Source organism: Macaca fascicularis, chromosome 15, assembly GCF_037993035.2.
Source record: "Macaca fascicularis isolate 582-1 chromosome 15, T2T-MFA8v1.1".
NCBI classification, from domain to species: Eukaryota; Metazoa; Chordata; class Mammalia; order Primates; family Cercopithecidae; genus Macaca; species Macaca fascicularis.
The window spans coordinates 36,402,398-36,418,238 of NC_088389.1; the positions used below are offsets into that span (position 1 = coordinate 36,402,398).

Genomic DNA, 15,841 nt, shown 5'->3' on the forward strand with positions numbered 1-15,841 from the left:
GGATCTATCCTGCTTAGTCCTCAAGAGAGGAGCCCTGCGCGATAGCTGCTGTGGTCCCCATCCCTCTGAGGCTCTGAGAATCAACGGGCCTGGCTCACAGGTCACATGGAGGCACAGTAGATAGAAGCCCAGGCCTGGGGGTGTTAAGTGCAATTCAGGAGGGGCTCTCCAGGAGCCTATGGGAAGTGAAATGTCCGCGACCTATGCACACAGGCACTCCCTCCCTTTCCCTGTCCCTCTCTCTGGGGACACCAACTCTTCTCTCTTGAGCTTTATCCTGGCTCTTCCCCGCCCAGCTCCAGGCACAGGGGCTCCCTCCTCACCTGCCACCCCTCACTGCAGCCTCAGCCCCTTACCTTGTTATGAGGCCAGCTGCTCAGGCTTGTGTGCAGAAATGACCGGAGCCTCTCCTGAGCTGGCCTCTTTGTTCTTTATTGTCTGTTCTTCCTGATTGAGCCTCTTCCCAGAGTCTCAGGGCAAGGGGAGGGGGCATGTGGCTCTACCACTCATCCACCTGCCCAGCTGGGCAAGTTCAGAAGCCCCCCGCATGGCTGGCCAGCAGAACTGAGGCTCCCCTGGGCATGGGAAAGGGCCCTGGATTGGGGACCAGGAGACCCAGGGGGGTGGTGGAAGCAGCCCAAAGTGGAGAAAGTGCACAGGAGTCTGGGAGTCCTGGGTTTGAATCACAAGTGTTCCTCAGTCGCTGTGTGGCAGGGCCCTTCTAAGCCTGGATTGTCTCATTTGAGCTGTGGGGTTGTTCCTTCCTCTGTGAGGAGTCAATGGAGAATATTTAGCAGGGAGCCAGGCACACAGTAAATGCTCATAAACGGGACCCCAGCTCTGCCTCTTTGGCCTAATTTTTTCACTTATAGAAGGGCTCCAGGTATGAATGTGGCATCTCTTCCTTGATTTTTCTGAGACCCAGGCAGCCTGGTCTAGGACAGAGCCCTTGAACAAGATGGAAGGAATCTAGATTCTGGCATCCCTTCCCCATTCCAGACAGGCTAGGCTGGTGTCAGTTTCACAGATGGGGTAACGGAGGCTCAACAAGAGCCCAGGTCTTTGGCTGGCACCTGTTGAGTGAGACGAGTGGCAGAGCCAGGAGGAGGCCTCAGAGGAAGGGCAGGCCTAAGCAGGAGAAGCGAGATGATGAATGGGAGGCCAGTGGCCGGACACATAGCTATTACTTTTTATGATTATTATCTGTCACCAGTTGAAGCTAATCCCTTTGCCTCTCAAAGGAAGGCCCAAGGAGTCATGACGTCAGGCCCCCTGATGACATCAGGCTATTGTGGCCTCAAATTGTCCTCTCTTTAGACCATCACAGGCCCACAGCTGAGTCTGCCTCTCGCCTTGCCCAGCCAAGCTGACATGGCTCCTGCCACATCTGAGCTGCTTCAGTGAACGCTCCCCAGGAGAGAGGATTTTCCACCGGCACAGAGAGGGGCCTCCAGGTGCCAGCTTTGGCACACAATGGCTCTCAGGACTGCAGCAAAATAAAGATATCAGGCTTTGTAGCTGGAGCGAGCTGGGTTCAAATCAGTGCCCTCACTATGTGATCAGGGCCAGTCATGTAACCTCCCTGGGCCTCAATTTTCTCATCTGGAAAATGAGGCTAACAGCAACCCACCAAGTGTATCACAAGGATTCAGAAGACAATGTAGGCCAGATGTGGTGGCTCACACCTGTAATCCCAGCACTTCGGGAGGCCGAGGTGGGCAGATCACCTGAGGTCAGGAGTTCGAGACCAGCCTGGCTCACACGGCAAAACCCCATCTCTACAAAAATAGAAAAATTAGCTGTGCATGGTGTTGCATGCCTGTAGTCCCAGCTACTCAGGAGGCTGAGGCAGGAGAACCTCTTGAATCCAGGAGGTGGAGGTTGCAGTGAGCTGAGATCATGCCACAGTACTCTAACCTGGGCGACAGAGTGAGACTCTATCTCGAAAATAAAACAAAACAAAACAAAACAATGCTGGGCACGGTGGCTCACTCCTGTAATCCTAGCACTTTGGGAGGCCAAGGCAGGTGGATCACCTGAGGTCAGGAGTTTGAGACCAGCCTGACGAACATGGCAAAACCCTACCTCTACCAAAAAAATCAAAATTAGCTGGGCTTGGTGACACATGCCTGTAATCCCAGCTACTTGGGAGGCTGAGGCAGGAGAATCGCTTAAACCTAGGAGGTAGAGGTTGCAGTAAGCCGAGATTGTGACATTGCACTCCAGCCTGGGCAACAAGAGCGAAACTCTGTCTCTAAAACAAACAAACAAACAAACAAACAAAAACAGAAGACAGTGTAGATAAAGTGCCTTCGGATCCTGGCATGGAGCAGGTGCTTACCGAATGATACTGGTTATTACAGCAGCAGCACTTGGAAGTTTACAAGCTCACATCCACCTGCTTCTCTGCTGGGATCTCCCAACAACCCTGGGGTAGATGCCCATGCTGGTTGTCATCAGGAAGAAATGGAAAGTTCTGAGCTGTTGAGCTGCCTGCTCCACCTCCATGATATCCAAAGCAACCATCCCCTTCTGGAGGGTTTATCCCAGCAGGCTATCTGAGCCCAATCCCCTCCTGTAAGAGTCACAGACTCCCCTGACAGGTGTCCAACCTCACACTCTTTTGTCTCCTTACCCCTCCAGAGCTCCAAGACCACCAGGAAAACAGGCAAGACAGGGCTGAGTCTGCCCATTTGTCAGATGAGGAAGCTGAGGCTAAGTCAGGGCAGGGACTTTGTCCAGGCCACCCAATAACAGAGAGAACTGGGACGAGATGCAGGCCTGCTCTCTTGGGGCATGGGGCCCAGCGCCCTCAGCTGACAGCTAAGGAACCAGAAGTCCAGAGTCGGGGAGGATGCCTAAGGTTGCGGAGCAAGTTAAGGGCAGGATCCAGCTCACGCTACTCATTAATTCACTCACTCTCGCTCACTTATTCATTCATTCATTCACTCATCCACTGAGTATGTATCGAGCGCCTTCTCAGGACCAGTGCTGTGCAACACCCTGGGAACCCAGTGGCGGACAAGATACAGCTCCTGTCCTCAAGGGCCTTATAGCCTCCTGTGGGAGTCAGGCCGGTGAGCAGGCAATGAAAATACACCCTGGCAGAGGAAGCACTAGGAGCTGTCGGCAGGGTACAGGTAGGAGGTGGTACCCATGAAGTGGGAGAAATAGCAGGACTCCAAGAGAACCTGAAGAAAGTATATTTTGCAGGGCAGAGCCTTTTCTTTTATGCTGGCCACTGCCAGGCCTCCCTTTTGCCCCCTTCTTTGGAAATCACAAGGCAGACAGAAAGGACATGCTTCTCTGAGCTGGACTTTTCACACAGCTCCAAGGGGCTGGCACCAGAGGGGAACAGTCACATCTTGTCTGGCCGTTACCCCAATTTACACCTGGGGAAACTAAGGCCAATCACAAGGGCTCTGCAGGGGTTAGTGCTGAGTTTCCAAGCTCTCCTCTTCTCCTCACCTTCCTGCCTCTGACTGTCCTGTAAAACAAACCTCTGCACCTGTGTCTGCTCCTCTCTGCAGCCGTGTCTGAGCCCTTCTTGGCCTTGCTCTAAGGGGCTCCCACTGCCAGACCACCCAATAGGGCTCTGCTCAGTCCTGCCTGCTAAGAGGCTTAGGCCTCCGGAACTTCAGTGCCAGTGGCTGCGGATTCCCCACCATGCCATGGCCAAACCCTTTCGGCCTCTGAACACCTGATAGATGCAATCGGAGCTGGGATCTTCACCAGAAGGGCGCTTTGCTCAGCTTGAAGCAAGGAGAGGTGTCCAGAGCCTCACTCCCAGATTTGCAGCTCCCAACCCTTCCCCATCCCCATCAATGTTCCCTAGCTCCCTAAAGGAGCTCAACTTGCCAACCCCTGGCTGAGATTGTAAGTATCACAGAATGCGCTAAAGCATCACCAGTCTCCATGCCTTTTCACCCGCTGTTCCTTCTGCCCTGGATTGCCTTTCCTCGCCTCCTTGCCTGAACCAACTGCATTTGTTCACTCACTCTTTCAACAAGCATTTGTTGGATGCTTACTCCTGACAGGTGGAGAACTATGCTCTGGGGATCCAGAGAGCTTAGAGACTCATGGGAGACGCAGGTGAAACATATCAGCATGCAATAATGTGTAGCGCACATATGAACACGTCCGTAAAGGAAAAGTAGGGCAGTAGGGCTGTGAAAGTGAGTCTCATTTGATGCATTGGGGGAACATGGTTTAAGGAGGGCTTCTCTGAGGAGGTGACTTTTCAGTTGATACTGGGAAGAGGAGGAGGAGTTAGCTTAGGGAAGAGAAAGAGGAAGGGTGCCCAAAGGCCCTGAGGGGAGACTCAGCTTGGGGACATGAGGAAGGTCAGATCCGATGGCTGGAAGCGAGGGAGTGAGCGGTGAGGGAGGAATAGTTCATTCATGAAGGAGCAGAGGAGGCAGGCCCTGGCGAAGAGACCCTGTGGGCAGCAGCGGGAAAGAGAGCCCCAGGAGAAGGGGCCAGCCAGAGAGAATGGGAGGAAACTTCGAGAGCACCCTGTCCCAGAAGCCAGGCCAGCACTGTGGCTCATGCCTGTAATCCCAGCACTTTGGGAGGCCGAGGTGGGCAGATTGCGAGATCCCAGGAGTTTGAGACCAGCCTGGGCAACATGGGCAAACCCTGTCTCTACAAAGACTACAAAAATTAGCCAGGCATGGTGGTACACGCCTGTAGTCCAGCTACTCTGAAGGCTGAAGCAGGAGGATTGCTTACACCCAGGAGGTTGAAGCTGCAGTAAGCTGTGATCATGCCACTGCACTCCAGCCTGGGTGACAGAGAGAGACCGTGTCTCAATAAAAAAAGGAGAGTGTGGTGGACTGAACATGTGTATCCCTCCTACCCTCAAGTCATATGTTGAACTCCCAATGTGGCTCTGTTTGGAAATGGGGCCTCTAATGAGTAATTAAGGTTAAATGAGGTCATAAGGATGGGTCCCTAGTAGGATTAGTGTCCTTATAAGAAGAGACAAAAGGATCACAGCACTTTGGGAGGCTGAGGCAGGTGGATCACTTGAGCTCAGGAGTTTGAGACCAGCCTGGGCAACATGGCGAAAACCTGTCTCTACCAAAAATACAAAAAATTAGCTGGGCATGGTGATGTGCACCTGTGGCCCCAGCTACTCGGAAGGCTGAGGTGGGAGGATGGATTGAGCCTGGGAAGTGGAGGTTGCAGCTGAGCCGAGATTGCACCACTGCACTCCAGCCTGGGTGACAGAATAAGACCCCATTTCAAAAAGAAAAGAAAGAGAGAGAGAGAGAGAGAGAGAGAGAGAGAAAAGGGCTGACTGCTTTGGCTCACGCCTATAATCCCAGCACTTGGGACCCTGAGGCATTGGGATTGCTTGAGCCCAACAGTTCTAGACCAGCCTGGGCAACATATCAAGACCCCATCTCCACACAAAAAAATTAATTAGTGGGGTGTGGTGGCATGCATCTGTAGTCACAGCTACTCAGGAGGCTAAGACAGAAGGATCCCTTGAGCCTAGGAGTTCAAGGCTACAGTGACATTTGATCACATCATTGCAAAATGTTGTTATTATTTTTGAGACCGAGTCTTGCTCTCTGTCGTCCAGGCTGGAGTGCTACGGCATGATCTTGGCTCACTGTAGCTTCTGCCTCTCGAGCTCAAGTGGTTCTCATGCCTCAGCCTCCCGAGTAGCTGAGATTACAGGCATGCACCACCACGCCTGGTTAATTTTTTGTATTTTTAGTAGAGATGGGGTTTCACCGTATTGGCCAGGCTGGCCTCACGCTCCTGACTTCAAGTGATCCACCTGCCTCGGCCTCCCAAAGTGCTGGGATTTCAGGCGTGAGCCACTGCGCCCAGGCTCCTGCTTTAATTTCTGTTTCTGAAAACTTTGTTGTGTGAGTCACTTTGTCTATTTTGTTACAGCAGCCTGAGCTGACCAATATAGAGGGAATCATTGACTTCTTCAGTGGCGGAGTCACCTCTGCCAGGAAGTCTGTCTGGAATCCAAGTATGGGGTTAGGACTTCCACGTGCCTTGACTTCCCCCATCAGAGCACCTGCCTCTCTCTCAGATTAGCCTAGGAATGTCACAAGGTTTGATTTGTTCTTGAACCCCAAAGCCCAGTCCAGAACCTGAAAGTAATTGTTAAATGAACGAATGTAGAACCAGGGCTCAGACTGGGGAAGTGACTCACTGAGACCGCAGTTTTCCTGTGCTGCCCTGACCCAGGATGGCCTCCTTCAGCCCTGGACCCCTGAGACTGGCTGGGTGGGAGACCTTGGCTGGAAAAGCCGGACTCCTCTCCAGCTGGGCCTGGGATTGCTCCCAGAGAGAGCCTGGGCTCCACTCCATGCCTGCTCGTCCCTTTCCTAAGGCCCTCTCTGTCCCTTTCCTCTTCCTCTTGAATCCCTTACCTCCCTGCCTGGCTAGCTTCCAGGAGATCAGCAACCGGCCTCGTGACAGGCCAGGACAAGGAGTTGATTGTGCACAGGGTCTTTCTGTGAGGGTGGAGGCAGCCTCAGTTTCCAGCCTTGCCCAGCCCAGAGGCTGCTACTAGCAAATCTGGAGGACAGCAAGTGGGGGCTGTGGGCTCCTGAGATATCCCTGGCTGGGGCTGGTCTTCCCCACCCCCTCGCCTGCCTCTTCAAAGGTCAATGCCCTCCCTAGGGGAGCATCCATACATCCAATGAGCCAATACCCATCCCTATGCCATGCTTCCAGTGAATAGCTCTGGAGGCAGGCAGGCCTGTCCCACACCCTCAGGCTGTCTGCCCCTCGCCTCCCCAAGGACCGCATCACTCTGAATTTAGTCTGGGATTGTTTGTCTGTCTCCCATTCCATACTGGGAGCTCTTCCAGGCCAAGGGCTGCTCTCCCTATTTTTTCCCACTCTCCTCCCTTTCTCTTCTCCTCCTTCCATTCACTAAGCACCAATTATTTGTTAGGACTGAGTTCCTTATTCCTACACACCCCTGACCCTGACACGGGGTTTGGCGCACGGAGGTCACTCTGCATGCATCAACTGCCCCCCACCACCGAGTGCCCAAAGATGCCAGGTCTGTGGGCTAGGCCTTGCCAAGCTTCCCTGAGGGCTGCAGCTCCAAACGTGGCAAAGGGCCCCTCTCCTTGGAAAGGGCTGAGCTCCTGCAGGAGGAAGGAAATTTGGCCTTGGATCTGTGCCAGGCAGCCAGGCCTGGATGTGGTCGGGGAATGTCCAGAGAAACAAGAGCTTGGTTTTCTTAGTAGAACTGTGGTCTCAGGAGGACCTGAGCCCCTGGAAGGCTGACCTGACCCAAGCTGGGATGAGGTCGCCCTGCAATTACCACCTCTTCCGAGGCCAACAGGCCTTCTCCCCGCTGAGTCCTAAAACCTGCTGCCCCACCCCCCTCCCCATGCCCAGCCTTGGTCCCTCGGCCACACTTTTGCACTCCTGCATCCCTCCTTGATTGTCCAGAGACAGCCAGGCTGTGCTGGGCATCCCAGCCAAAAGTGAGCTCTCTGGCCAGGCTGAGCAGTGCAGGAGCTGAGTTACTGCATCCCTGGAGCCCCAGGCCCGCAGAAACCGCCACGAAGGAACCCTTCCAAGTCTTATAAATCCCTGTTCCATACTCTGCATGGTCTCTGTCCCAAGCAACTTTTCCCCAATAATGCATGCAGGGCTTCCAGTGGCCTGGGCAGCTGCACAGGGGCAGCTCCCCGGTGGCAGCCACTGGGGCCCTGTCACACGGGGAGTGCTTTCAGCATGAGCCCCGGCCTTTAATTACAAGGTATGTTCCTGTTGCCTCTTCCATCTATATTTATCTGTAGGATCGCACTAATTGAATTCCCCACAGCACAGGGCAGGCCTGGCGAACAGCGAGGCAGGCAGACAGGCAGGGGGGCTGCAAAACTTCCTTCGTTTCCTTCTTGGCCAAGAGCAAAACAGAAGCAGCTGAGAAACTCTCTCTCCCTCCCCTGGACCTTGTCAATGCCTGGAGTCTGAGGGGCTGCCCACTCCAGGGACCCTCCAGCCCTGAGCCTCATAACCCAAGGCACCCATGCCCACCCATGGGTCCCAAGACCAGACAGTGCCCAGATGCCTGACTGCCTCCCTGCTTCAACTCAGATTCCTATAGCAGAGAACAGTCCGTTGAGCAGAGAGGCTGAAACCCCCAACTCTGCACTTTGCCGGCACCGTCTTACCGTAGGAGTCGTCTTGGTCCAGGAGGGAGTCGGGCTCCATGGCATGTGGGCCCCCAGCCCCTGGCCCCACCTGATTTATGAACCGAGGCTGTCTCCATGAGCGTCTGGGTTCCTCCTTTTGTATTCCATCTGGCGGCTTTTCCAACTAGATGACTGGGTATTCCTGCAAGCAGGCCCCTTTCCAGCCCTCGCCTTCATACAGTACATTTAAAGTAGCAGTAACCTCTTTTTCCTCCCCCCGCAGCCTGACTGGAAACATTAGAAGGGACTGAGGCAGTGAGATGTCTAAAATAGGAAGACGCCGGGACGGTTGGCCTGGCTGCCCGTGATGCTGGCTGCGGGGATCTGGCCCGGCTGTGCAGATTGAAAAGCTAAGAGGTGAGGCTGAGATGGGCTTAGCATCTGGAAGCCGCCTCTGGGGCCCAGGGGGTTTGCAGGACGCGGGGAGCCCAGCCCTCCAGGGGAGGGGTTGGGGGGTCTGCTCTGTTTACCCCCAGTGCCCAAACCCCAGGGGCTTCTCCCAGGCCCTGCTGGAACCTCCCACTCAAATCTGTTCTACAGACATTTCCCGCAGTGTGGGGGATGCAGAAATTGACTCATCCATCCATTCAGTTAGTCACTAAATATTTTTTGAGCATCTAGTCAGCACCAGACACCGTGCCCGGTGCTGAGTTTGCAGCAGGGAGCGAGGCACAGTGCCTGGCTTCTTGGAGCTCACAGGAAAACAGGTCATTGCAGCACAGTGTGTGATGCAAGAGCTGCAGGAACACACAGAAGGGGCACCTCACCAGGATGGACGAGGTGGTCAGGGAAGGCTTCCTGGAGGAATGGGCACGTAAGCTGGGGCCTAAAGGATGAGCAGGAGTTAGCCAGGTACAGAAGGAGAGAGTGACCTGTGTAATAGCCCTGAGGTGAAAGGGTGCATGGGGCGTTCAGTGCCCCCCTAATAAGTTCCAGGTGGTTGGTGAGAGATGGGATCGGAGAGCCAGGGAGAGAGTCAGGAATGGGTTGGACAGGGCCTTTGGGAATGGCTCCAGGCCTGCCCAGAGGAGGGTCCATGAGAATGACATGATCCGGACTGTCCTCTGGGAAGGCCTCCCTGGTGACCTTGTAAAAGAGGGGAAGCCGCCAAGCCACCAGGGCAGAGGGAGATGCAGGCTCCACAGCCACAGCTGTAGGATCCCTGGGTGCTATTTATTAAGCAGACGCCAGAGGTGGGCACGGTTTCGAGTACTGCCCACATTGTCTCATACACTCCTTACTCTGGTCCCGTCCAGGAGAAACTGTGGTTCTCCTATTTTACAGATGGGGACAATGCAGTTTAGAGAGGTGATGTGACTTGACCAAGGCCACAGTTGTGAGTGACCTCCAGGGCAGGCATGGACCCCAGAGAGGGCGTAGCCTTGGTGCTGGGACGGTAGAGAGGACAAAGATGCATCTCAATCAGTCTGCATTCAATCTGCATCTCCTGGCTGGGCACGGTGGCTCACACCTGTAATCCCGGCACTTCGGGAGGCCAAGGCAGGTGGATCACCTGAGGTCAGGAGTTCGAGACCAGCCTGGCCAACATGGAGAAACCCCCGTCTCTACTAAAAATACAAAACATTAGCCTAGGGTGGTGGTGTGTGCCTGTAATTCCAGCCACTTAGGAGGCTGAGGCTGGAGAATCACTTGAATCTGGGAGGTGGAGGTTGCAGCGAGCAGAGATCAGGCCACTGCACTCCAACCTGGGCGACAGAGTGAGACTCCATCTCAAAAAAAGTCTTTATCTGCCTCTCCCACAAGCCCACCCAGACCACAGGGCAGTACCGTGGGCTTATGGGAGACAGCTTCATTTGGGCTCAATCAGGGAAGGCTGCTGAGAGGAGGAGGTGTTTGAACTGGGCAGACAAAGAAGAGCAGAATTTGATGGGCCAAGCGGGGTAAAATGAGTGTCCCAGTTAGAAGGAATGGCACAAGCAAAGGCATGGAGGCAGGAAGGTAACACACAATGGAAATGACAGGTGACTGGGAGGACGTCAGGGTTGATAAGCAGGTTTGGGCTAGATCAAGAAAGGGCCTGGAGTGCCAGCCTGGGGGTGTGGGCGGGTTCCAGAGGGTGATACACAGCCCCAGCAGGCATTTGTTCCAGGGAAATGACCTCCTTCTCAATGGCTGCCTGGGAGCTCCTGTAAGCAGCTCCTTGCAGCCTTCTTAACGCTCTGCTCTGAAAGCAGGAGAAATCCTCTGTCCCCACAGCATGGCTGGAACACTAGAAGCCAAACCTTGGTGACCTGGTTTTTGGAGACATGGCTCTGGTGCTGGGGTGGAGGAGACATTTAGAGAAGGGAGATACAGGGAGACAGGGAGTCAAGGCAGGAGGCTAACAGGAGGGTCCAGGCCAGGGATGGCAAGGAGGTAAGAACCCACCAGGCTTGCTGCCGGCCACCCACTGCTGCCCAGCGGCTCCCAGAGCAGCCAGTGGCTGCTGACGTAGTTGGCCTGGTGACAGGGAGGCTCCTTCTGTCACTCGTCACCCCTCCTCCCCCACCTCGGATGACAGGGATCCCAGCTCCCAACTTCCTGCTGCCTTAATTATGGGGAGACTGGCCCTACCTAGGCTAGCTGCAGGCACCAGGCTCCCCGGCTCTAATCAGTGGGTAGGGCAGGCTGGGGGTTGAGGAGGCAGAAGGGGGAAATCAGGTCCTTGAACCACTAGCCAATAGATGGATTCAGGTATAGCTCTCCCTAGTCCTCCAAGGCCCTAGGGGATCTGCGTGCCCATTTGTACATATGCACACGCGGTCTCTTTTCAGATAGATTGTGGTGGTTAGCAGGATGGGGCTGAAATTGACAACCTGGATTTATATCCAGGCTCTGCCACCAACTAGCTGGGTGCCACTGGGTGAGTTACTCAACTCTTGTGAGTCGTGTTGGCAGAATGGGGCTACTCAAGCCCTTACTTCAGAGGGTTATTGTGCCGACAAAAGGGGTAATGTGCATCAAAGCCTTAGGGCAGGTCTGGGTGTGTCTCAAGCATTCAGTAAAGGGCAATGCTCATCCTCATGCAAATTTTATCATCTCCACAACCTAGTAAAGGAAGCGTGGGAGAACATGGGCCCATTTTACAGATGAGGAAACTGAGGCTCCAAAAGAAAGGACTCAACTTGAGGGTCTACGTGGAGGCTCAGGATGTACCCTTCACTTGGCTGGCTGTAACCCCAGAACCTGCTGAGAGCAGAAGTAGGTCTTAGTGGGAAGAAGATGTGGACCCCAGCTCTGGTGGTGCCTCCAGGCAGTGGTGTGACCTAGGGAGAGGGTCTTGCTTCCTTGGGCCTCACTTTCTTCACCAGTCAAGGTATGGACTTAGATGACCCTGGCAGTTCCCACCTCCGAATCCATTTCCCTCTTGTAATGAATTAGACATGTTTAAGTGCAACCAGAACTCCTACCCTCCAGGGATTAATTGTATTGAACATCCGGCTCTAGACTCTGCTTCCCTCCCTTTGTGATAAGAGACACGTCTATTTAGTGGCTGTATAACATACCACCCTTTGGCTATGCCACAGCTGCTTTGAGCCAATCCCCTATTGATGGACACCTAGGTTGCTGCCAGTTGTCTGATGACAAGCAACACTGCAAGGACTATCTTGACCGTACTGTGCCCATTTGTCTACTGATCTTAGGGGAAAACCCTAGACACCAAATTGCTGGGTCAAAAGGTGCCTGTGTTTGCAAAATTCCCAGCATGGTGGCAAAGGGCCTGCAAGTCCCCTCTGTTCTTTTATTCATCCCGCCAGCCATTGTTGAGTCTGATTTTGTGCCTGGACCTGTAGAAGGCCTGGGATGATGGTGTCCCTGCTCCTTTGAATTTCTACTCTAGCTGGGGGAGACACACACTGTCTGGTAGAAAGGAGTGCTGTTCAGAGAATTAAATGGGGGCCGCACAACAGAGGGGGTGACATCCAAGCAGCAACCTGCCAGGCAAGCAGGAGCCAGCCATGCAGAGTTCAGGGGCCGAGCACCCAGGAGTGGGCAGAGCTGCTGCAAAGCCGGGATGAGAGTGAGCTGGCTGAGCAGGAGGGTAGGAATGGTGGCCAGCATGGCCAGGGCTGGGAACAGCTGGAAGAGTAGTCCAGGAGAAGAGGGGAAGATCATAGAGGCCACCTCTCCAAGGACCTTGTGGGCCAGGGGATATGGGAGCCATTGCAGGTGGAAGCAGGACAGTGACATGGGAGGTTCCCTGGCTACAAAGGGAAAGTGACTGGAGGAGTGGCCAGAGAGGATGCAGGAAGCCAGTGGGACACTGCTGTCGTCTCTAAGGAGAAAGACCTCAGCTGGGGTGTTGGTAGCAAAGGTGGGGCAAAGTAAACAGATTCAGGATACACATGGGGGCCGGGTGCAGTGGCTCACGCTTGTAATCCCAGCACTTTGGAAGGCCGAGGCGGGCGGATCACCTGAGGTCAGGAGTTCAAGACCAGCCTGGCCAACATGGTGAAACCCCATCTCTACTAAAAATACAAAAATTAGCTGGGTGTGGTGGTGGGCATCTGTAATCCCAGCTACTCGGGAGGCTGAGGCAAGAGAATCACTTGAACCCAGGAAGCAGAGGTTGCAGTGAGCTGAGATTGCACCAATGCACTCCAACCTGGGTGACAGAGCGAGACGCCGTCTCAAAAAAAAAAAAAAAAAAAAAAAAAAAAAAAAAAAAAAACAAAAAAAAACAAAAAAAAACGGCACAACCTGACAGATGTGGAGGAAGGCAAAAGCAACATGTCCAGGCAGACTCTGAGGCTCTTGGCCTGAGCAATTGGATTGGTCCATGGAGCTGGGAGAGGCTAGAAGGAAAGGGGTAGGGCTGGGCAGAGAGAGCTCTGCTGTGGTGATGTTGAGTTTGAGAAATGTAGACAGATATGTGGCGATGTCCGGCAAGTCATTACTGGCTGCGAGATCAGGGCTCAGTGGAGTGGTGGGGACAGAGGGCATAGATCTGGGAGCCATAGCTCCACCAACCCACTGCATGATTTTGCTCCAGCAGCAGCAGCAGGAATTCCCAGGTTCCAGACATGACCTGTCACTCCATGTAAAGGAAGGAGCTGAGGAGTCACTGGTGGCAGCTGGCCCCCCGAGTCTGGCTGTGTGGAGGGATGTCAGCAGGAGGGAGTGGGTAGACCAGGGTCCCTCAGTGGGCATCAGGGAGAGACAGCAGCACCTGGTGGTCAGCTTGTTCGTTGGTTGCCCTGTTGGGGAGGATGCGGCCAGTGAGGCTGGCACAGCGAGATGTGGCATTTGCCCCGCTCACCCCCTCTGCCCCTGACAAGCCCTGGGCTGGGTGGAGATGGGGGAGCCAGACACAAAGGAATGATTCAAACCAAAACCCAGGGGCCTAAAAGCTGTAAGAAGACAGGTCTAGCGTAAAGCAGCAGCATGAGAGAGGAGTGATCTGCTCAGCCGGATCCAGAAAGCCTTTGTAGAGGAAGGGCCAGCCCAGTTGGACTATGAGGGATGAAGAGGAGCTCATCAGGCAGACTGGAGGAGGATGGGCATGTGGCACTACTATGTATCAAGGCATGCAAATGTGTGACAGCCTGGCTGTGTATGCTTTCAGGTTATTTTCCTGCCGTGAGTTCTGATTTTTGTTTTGTTTTGTTTTGTTGAGACAGAGTGTTGCTCTGTGCTCCAGGCTGGAGTGCAGTGGCGCAATTTCAGCTCACTGCAACCTTCGCCTCCCAGGCTCAAGCAATTCTCATTTCTCAGCCTCCCAAGTAGCTGGGATTACAGGCACACGCCTCCACACCTGGCTATTTTGTGGAGATGGGGTTTCACCATGTTGGCCAGGTTGATCTTGAACTCCTGGCCTCAAGGGATCTGCCTGCCTCAGCCTCCCAGAGTGCTGGGATTACAGATGTAAGCCAATGAGTAAACCACTGATTTTCTAGCTACATCCTGCTATTGAAGGCCAAATGGAGCCCATAGGGGGCCCAGAATGTCTTATTCTTCCTGAGATTCTTAGCCAGGGTGGGGACTGACCTAAGGCTGGGGCACTTTCCTTGACCCAGCACCACCCATCTCCAGGACACAGACTCCAGCCATTTAGCCAGACCCACATGGGCTGGAATCCAGCGTCAGCTCTGGCTCCAGTGCCTCCCGGCTGGTTTTCTCACCCGGAGGACAGGTAGCAGAGCTTAGTGATTTGGAGCTCAGGAGCTCACATCAGCCTGCCTGGGTCCAAATCCCAGCTTCCCATTTTCCAGCTGGATGACCCTGGGCAAGTGATTTCACTCCTTAGTGCCTCAGTTTCCTCATGTGTAATCGAGGATAAAAATAGGCCATGCCTGGAGGGCCATTAGGAGAACTAATGAGTTAATTCAGGTAGAACTTAAATAGAACTTGGGGCCAGGAGCAGTGGCTTATGCCTATAATCCCAGCACTTTGGGAGGCTGAGGAGGCAGATCACCTGAGGTCGGGAGTGGCTTATGCCTGTAATCCCAGCTACTCGGGAGGCTGAGGCAGGAGAACCACCTGAACCCAGGAGACCGAGGTTGCGGTGAGCTGAGATCACGCCATTGCACTCCAGCCTGGGTGACAAGAGTGAAACTACATCTCAAAACAAAATAAAACAAAACAAAAAACAGAACTTGGACCAGAGGAGGTGCTCAGTGAATCTAAAATCCATAGCCCGTAGCACAGCCTGCCAGGCCTTGCAAAATCTGCCCACCACCTCATCTCCCCCTCCTTCCATCTCTCTCCCCTCTGTCGTTGTCTGCCTCCCTCTTTCCTTCTTTGCACTCTCTCCTTTTCCTTTCTCCCTCTCCCCCATCCCCCAACCACACTGGCCTCCTGGTTTTTCTTTGCGCTGCATCTCACCTCAGGGCTTCCCTATTTCTTCTTCTTCTTCTTCTTCTTTTTTTTTTTTTTTTTTTTTGATAGAGTGTTGCTCTGTCACCCAGGCTGGAGTGGTGCAGTGGCGCCATCTCAGCTCACTGCAACATCCACCTCCCAAGTTCAAGCGATTCTCCTGCCTCAGCTTCTTGAGTAGTTGGGATTACAGGTGTGTGCCGCCATGCCTGGCTAATTTTTGTATTTTTAGTAGAGACGGGTTTCACCATTTTAGCCAGGCTGGTCTGGAACTCCTGACCTCAGGTGATCTGCTCAACTTGGCCTCTCAAAATGCTGGGATTACAGGACCCTATTTCTTCTGCTTGGAATAAGACCCCTCTCCCCCACGTTCAGGTCCTGGCCATATGCTGCCTCCTTTAGAGGTTCCCCTGATCACCCTCCCTAAGATATCATGAGCCCTGCATCCCTGCCCCTCCCATTGCTCTATCTGCCCCTGTCCCAGCTTTAGTTTTCTTCCTGGCCCTTCGGATCCCACTTGACATTATTTATATATTTATTTGTGTATCATTCTCCAGCCCCTGCCTTCATGGAAGCTCCAGGCTGTATCCCCAGCACCTAGAACAGTGCCTAGCACAGTGGACTCTCAATAGACATGTTTTGAATAAAATATTTGAACATTTGCCTGAGCGTGGTGGCTCATACCTGTAACCCTAACTGGTACTCATACCTGTAACCCTAACACGTTGGGAGGCTGAGGCAGGTGGATCGCTTGAACCCAGGAGCTCAAGACTAGCCTGGGCAACATAGCAAAACCCCATCTCTACAAAAAATACAAAAATTTGCCAGGCTTAGTG

The 15,841-nt window shown here is 53.7% G+C and overlaps 1 protein-coding gene across 11 annotated transcripts in view; it reads right to left on the reverse strand.

The window, feature by feature from the left end:
* The window catches only part of DAB2IP (DAB2 interacting protein), a 216,603-nt gene extending 208,280 nt beyond the window's left edge, over positions 1-8,323 (reverse strand). For all 11 annotated transcript variants that reach the window (XM_065530123.1, XM_074016647.1, XM_074016642.1 and 8 more), the window contains exon 1: positions 8,169-8,323. In XM_065530123.1, the coding sequence (XP_065386195.1) occupies positions 8,169-8,213 (45 nt within the window). In that variant the 5' untranslated portion in view covers positions 8,214-8,323. The remainder of the gene's footprint in view (positions 1-8,168) is intronic.
* Between the last annotated feature and the right edge of the window lie 7,518 nt (positions 8,324-15,841).